The 5,957-nt window shown below is 37.7% G+C and overlaps 1 protein-coding gene across 3 annotated transcripts; it reads right to left on the reverse strand.

The window, feature by feature from the left end:
• Positions 1-589: 589 nt before the first annotated feature.
• On the reverse strand, positions 590-4,245 carry LOC135521204 (uncharacterized protein CFAP97D2-like). Of its 3 annotated transcripts, none has more exons than XM_064947135.1 (5): positions 3,883-4,245; positions 3,586-3,666; positions 3,228-3,340; positions 2,002-2,106; positions 590-1,443 (listed from the first exon to the last, which is right to left on the reverse strand). In XM_064947135.1, exons 1-5 carry the CDS (start codon positions 3,976-3,978, stop codon positions 1,326-1,328), a joined length of 513 nt encoding a protein of 170 aa, XP_064803207.1. In that variant the 5' UTR covers positions 3,979-4,245; the 3' UTR covers positions 590-1,325. The 3 variants fall into 3 exon arrangements, with proteins under 3 accessions (XP_064803207.1, XP_064803206.1, XP_064803208.1); XM_064947134.1 differs by having other exon boundaries at positions 3,228-3,346; XM_064947136.1 differs by having other exon boundaries at positions 1,357-1,443; positions 2,002-2,185; positions 3,228-3,346.
• Between the last annotated feature and the right edge of the window lie 1,712 nt (positions 4,246-5,957).

The raw sequence follows: 5,957 nt of genomic DNA on the forward strand, positions 1-5,957 counted from the left end.
TATTCACAGAACTTTGGTAAGAATGTGCCCAAAAAGCTGTCAGAATCATCAGGGGGCTGCATAACCTAATGACACAGAGGTGCTTACTGTGAGACAGCTTTAGGTACTTTGACAAATTTCCAAAATGTTCCCCTTTGACAATGTCTTAACCAATTTCAGGTTGTTATACATTGGTGTTGATATTAAAACAGTAGTTAGTTTGACATATTAATACCGTTTACAATTAAAGTTGTTATACAGCTGTACATTGGTGTCGATGAAACATATGTTTTGTATCCTACCTGGTGATAAAAGGCTGCATTTGACTTGACCATAAAACCTAAACCAAAAGATGAACAAATACTGTGGTTTTAGTTGTGCACATGTGGTAGCCTAATTTCATCTCCATGTGAAGTTATGGAAGGCTGCTAATGTCTTTAAAAAAATATCAATTTTGTTCTAGCCCAGCTCGTTCACAGGCAACGAACCGTCTCATGATATAATCACTTACGCTTTCCTCTGATTGAACCTTTGTTTTGACAACTATTTATTGTGTAGCTAACATTCATTATCCATTGATTTCGCATAAAGGTGGCAAAGGCATCTGATCTCAAGACAAGAAGTTATAAATTCCTTTAATACTACAAGCCAGTAATATATTTTCAAAGAACATTTGGAGACATTGCAAATGTAAATTTGTCTACCAAATAGACAAATTACTTCACCCCTTCTTAATGTCATTGTGCTTACACCTATTCTCAGTCTTTGACTGGTGAGTCAGGTCTGCTAGATGTGCTTAGTGTGTCAGGTGTGTGAGGGGGTTCAGGTATTGGGGGACTTTCAGATGTAGGACCTTTGTTTGGTGTGTCAGATGACTCAGGTGTTTCCTACAGGCCCGCCTCCTCTTCCTGTTGATCAGGTTTGTCACGGTTGTCCTCCTCTTCATCTGAAGAGGAGAGGCGAGAAGGATCGGAGAACCAAAATGCGCCGTGATATGTGTTCATGTTGAATGTTTTAATTAAAGAAAGAACTGAACACAGAAACACTATACAAAAAACAGTAAACAAAATAACAACCGTGTAGCTAATGCGAGCTGCGCTGAAACAAGCCATCAACATAGACAATCACACACAAACAAACAGTGCAACCCAGGCTACCTAAGTATGATTCTCAATCAGAGACAACTAATGACACCTGCCTCTGATTGAGAACCATACTAGGCCGAAACATAGAAATCCCAAATCACAGAAAATTAAACATAGACTGCCCACCCCACTCACTCCATGACCATACTAAATAAATACAAAACAAAGGAAATAAAGGTCAGAACGTGACAAGGTTCTTCCTCACACTCCCCTTTTGCCATTGTGAGTGATGCTGCTGTATGAGCTCTGTTCCGCATGAAGACTGTCCTTTTCTTCAGTCTCAGTGTTGCTGCTCTTCATTACTGGCCTGGCCTTGTCCCTATAGGATTGGCATCAAATTATATGCATATTTTTAAAAGGTCCAATGCAGTCGTTTTTATCTGAATATCAAATAATTTATGGGTAACAATTAAGTACCTTTTTTCTATATTTCTTTCTCTCAAAAACAAACAAAATAGCTTCTTAGCAAAAAGCAATTTCTAAAGCAAGATTTTTGCTAGGACTGTCTGGGTGTAGTCTGAGTGCGGATGGGTAAAACTGAAAAATATCTGTTATTGGCAGAGAGGTTTGGAAATCTTTCTTATTGATCTATTTACAAATGTATCGCCTGGTGCTGCCACCAGGCCTGCAACAACTCCATCCCACCAAAACAGGCAAAACATTTCAGGCAGTCTTTTCAAACAGCTCTTATACTAAAAGGGCATTATCATAATTTCACAATTGTACAGTATTATTCCAATCTCATAGTGTGGAACTACATATAAAACATAGGAGCATCACATTTTTAACTGCACTGGGGCTTTAATATACATTTCAATAATGTGTTATGTTTTGAGTAAGATCTGCCACTCGCCTGTATGTGATGCACAGAACTCACCTTTTAGTCACTAACTCTTCGTGGATATCGTGCAATGCTCTCCATGAGCTTGATTGTCTTGAGCCAGTCCTCATGCCAGTCCTTAATGCTGTAGTGAGGCTGGCACTGGGTCAGACGAAGAAGGATCAACTGGTTATCTTTGGTGATACGGAGCAACTCCTGCTGTTGCATCTCTCTGCAGAGACTACCATTCCAAGGGAAAAAAGGTTTTCTATTGTGTGTAGGCCATTGAGTTGAGGTACAATAGGATGCTAGTTAGTTTATGAACATGGACATTTTCGGACCTGGTGAAGCCTCCCTGAATTTAAGCATACTACTGCCTCTACCAAAAGGTCTAGACCATTGTGGCACATTTAATGTGCTTGCCCTGTGCAAGCTGAGTGGGTCCACACCTGCTTTAGCTGCAGTGGTGTACTGTACTTAAGTATTTTTGTTGCGGTATCTGTAATTTACTATTTATATATGATAACTTTTACTTGACTACATTCCTAAAGAAAATAATGTACTTTTTACTCCATACATTTTCCCTGACACCCACATGTACTCGTTACATTTTGAATGCTTAGCAGGAGAGAAAAATGCTCTTATCACCAATTCACACACTTATCAAGAGAACATCCCTAGTCATCCCTACTGCCTCTAATTCTCGGACACACTAAACACACAAGCTTTGTTTATGAATGATGTTTGGTTATTGGAGGGTACCCCTAGCTTTCCATACATAAAAAAAAGAAAATGGTGCCATCTGGGTTGCTTAAAGGACAATTCCACCCCAAAACAATATTTTGGTATTTGTTTCATTTCATTAGTCCATTGTTGACATATTTCCTAAATATGTTACTTTCAAAATACAGATATCATCCCAGTATGATGCATTTTGACTAACACAACTTTTTTGGACTATGTCAACAATAAACTAATGAAACAAATACCAAAATCATTTTTGGGTGGAGTTTTCCTTTAACATAAGGAATTTGAAATCATTTATACTTTTACTTCCGATACTTAAGTATATTTAAAACCAAATATCTTTAGATTTTTACTCAAGTAGTATTTTACTGGGTGACTTTCACTTACAGTCATTTTCTATTACGGCATCTTTACTTTTCTCAAGTATGACAATTGGTTATCTTTTCCACCACTGTTTAGCTGTTACCAATTAATATTGGTGTCAGCAGTGGGATTTAAAGCCACACCCCTGAAGAGACTGGAGGTAAACACTATACCTTTTGTTTTCATAGTCGTTCCTGTTGTCGATGCGACCAGTAGTACTCATGATGTGAGATATTTTCTCAAGCAGCATATTGTTTTCCCTCTGAATTTTGGACATGCTTTGCTCCTGAAACTTATTGAGGAAACATTAAGAAAGACAAAAACAAGTAAAGCCAACCAAAACAGCAACAGCACAATACAAGGTAACAACTGCTAAGGTTGCAATATGCAACTCAGAATGTTCAAGGAAAGCCTGGGACAGACGTATTGCTAAGCTTTCTCAAAAGACACATTTGCCAGCTCAAAAGTTCAGAAAAGGGACTCTTTGATGGATACATGGTGAAATGACACGACTTAGAGATCCTTTATCACCTTTTGTTTCTTCATTTTGAGGGCAAGGTGACCATAGGTTTTAGGTGCAGTTGTGTCGATGGTGGGTTTCGCTGATTTGACCTTGACAAAAAAATGACAGTAAAGGTCAACAACACTGGACATTTTTACTTATTTTGTGGAAGCACAAAAAAAGGACAATTGATGACTCAGGAATATGACAATACTTTGAAAAACAACAGCGAATGACAATGTTAAATTAATATTGTCAATATGTTAAGGATATCTCCAACATTGTTGATAGCCTTTGATTTTAGCATCAAAGCAGCTTTTGCTTACCTTTCTCAGATGCATTTCATAGGAGGCCTTGTTCCACTTTTGCTGCAGGTATTTGTTTCCATTGAGAAGCAGTGGCTGGTACAACAGGTGTTGCATGGCTGCAGTACTTGCACTATTGGTCCCAGTCTACCTCCAGTCAACCTAAGAATTGTCCTACACTGTTACCCCTGCCCTGTGGCCTTCTTTATCTACTGCATATGGAGCTCGCTCGGAGAGATGCAGTCTGTTTTTAGTCTGTTTCCTGCAACTTCTGTTAGCTAGTAGAACCACTGTCAACTGCCAAGTACTGTCAACTTACTGTAACCTACCTACAGCACAGCACTGCCAGATGCCCCACACACAGCCTTCTCTGCTTTGCTAAAGTCTAGCCACTGCATACACAGATCAGACAGACTGCAGTCTGTTTTCAGTCATACCCAGGTTGCCATGACAGCAACGGCATAGAGTGGAGATGAATGAATGCCTTCAAACCCTCTGCTTGCTTAACAAGTTCCACAAAGGGAGGGCGAGGCATTAGAGGATGAGATAAATGGTGTGGCGAGAACCTGTTGAAAGAGTGAGAATATAAACATCTTCTTGAGCCTTGAGAAGTGATTCTCCACAAAAATGTTTTAAAAAAAATCTTAATTGGAAATCTTCTATTAAATGGTTATGATATAATACAGAAAGTATAAAAATCCTATTCTATCTGTGGGCAGAAATGCATATTGGTCTATCTATATTTCTCCCTAATATAGACACGGTCCTTTTTAGTGTTATGACCTTGGATTCAGACCTGAAAAGCCAACATATCTATCGTTTGAAATACTTGAAGTGCGCTTGACTTTGCTTATCAGGTACAATGGAACCAATGGAATAGTGCAAAAACTGCATTAATACTCAAGTATTTCAAATATTGGAGATGTATATATTATATATATTATTCAACCAATTTCTGCTTGGCTTTTCTGTGTCGTGCAAGTATGCAGCAAGTGGACTGCCAGCAAGGCCAAGATATTACCAGTTTAAGGTCATAACATCTTTCATCACCAAAATTGGATTTTTCAGAATGTTCACTTTGAAGTTATTGTTACTGACCCATTTTTACACTCACTCTTATAAATCAAAACAAGACTGCATCGTTTTCATGTAGTTTGCTACTGAAGAGCAACAATTAATACCCTTAGTAACAGTTACCTGGAAACTAACATTGCACCAACACTCCCCAGTAAACAAAGCCAATTTACAAAAGCCTCCCAGGGAGATATTGATGTCATAAATCACAGATCAAATCTTGATTTTAAACTTATCTTTACTGCTTTAGGCTTCTAATTAAGGGGCAATATCTGGCCAAAACACATGGCATTATTTGAAAATAAAAGAATTGTGGTGAAGTGGTGCATTTATGGAAACACTTTCTATGAAGGCCATATGCATAATGCCAGATATTATGAAGCACTATGTTGCTGTATATTATAAGTGATTATGATTTGTATGCATAATTATAAGTCTTTACGTGCGTCTTTATAGCTCTGCTTTTACTGCATTATTACTCTATCAAAGTGCATTATGAGTACATGTATAATGTATTATGCATATAGGCTTCATAGAAAGTTTTACCGAAATGGTAAATGGGTGATGCTCTGATTTCTGAATGTAGACATTGCTAAAACGTTTCATTAAAGGCTCAGAAACGAGCTGTCATGAATGGACTTTTACAGCACAGCACCTCCGCCTGTCAAAAGTGGAACTTGGGTTTGTACTGTTCATTAGATGAAAATCTGACAAACCAGAGCCAAATATGAATACATTTATTTATTTGACTAATTTAAAATACAGAGAGTTGTCTCAGCCGAATACAACAATACACACATTCAAAACACGAAGTCAACAGACTTATTTCCATTGGCGCTGTTTAAAACAACTTCAGTTCACTGGCATGGCATAAAAGTTACTTTAAAATATCATGAAAGTGAAAATATACTTGAGCATTAGAAATACAAAAGTCAACCACAAGTGTGTATCAGATGTATAATTTAAATAGTGGATGTATAACATAAAATACTAGTGATATGACATTGTCATGTCAGAAGTTT

Source organism: Oncorhynchus masou, chromosome 29, assembly GCF_036934945.1.
Source record: "Oncorhynchus masou masou isolate Uvic2021 chromosome 29, UVic_Omas_1.1, whole genome shotgun sequence".
Lineage (NCBI taxonomy): Eukaryota > Metazoa > Chordata > Actinopteri > Salmoniformes > Salmonidae > Oncorhynchus > Oncorhynchus masou.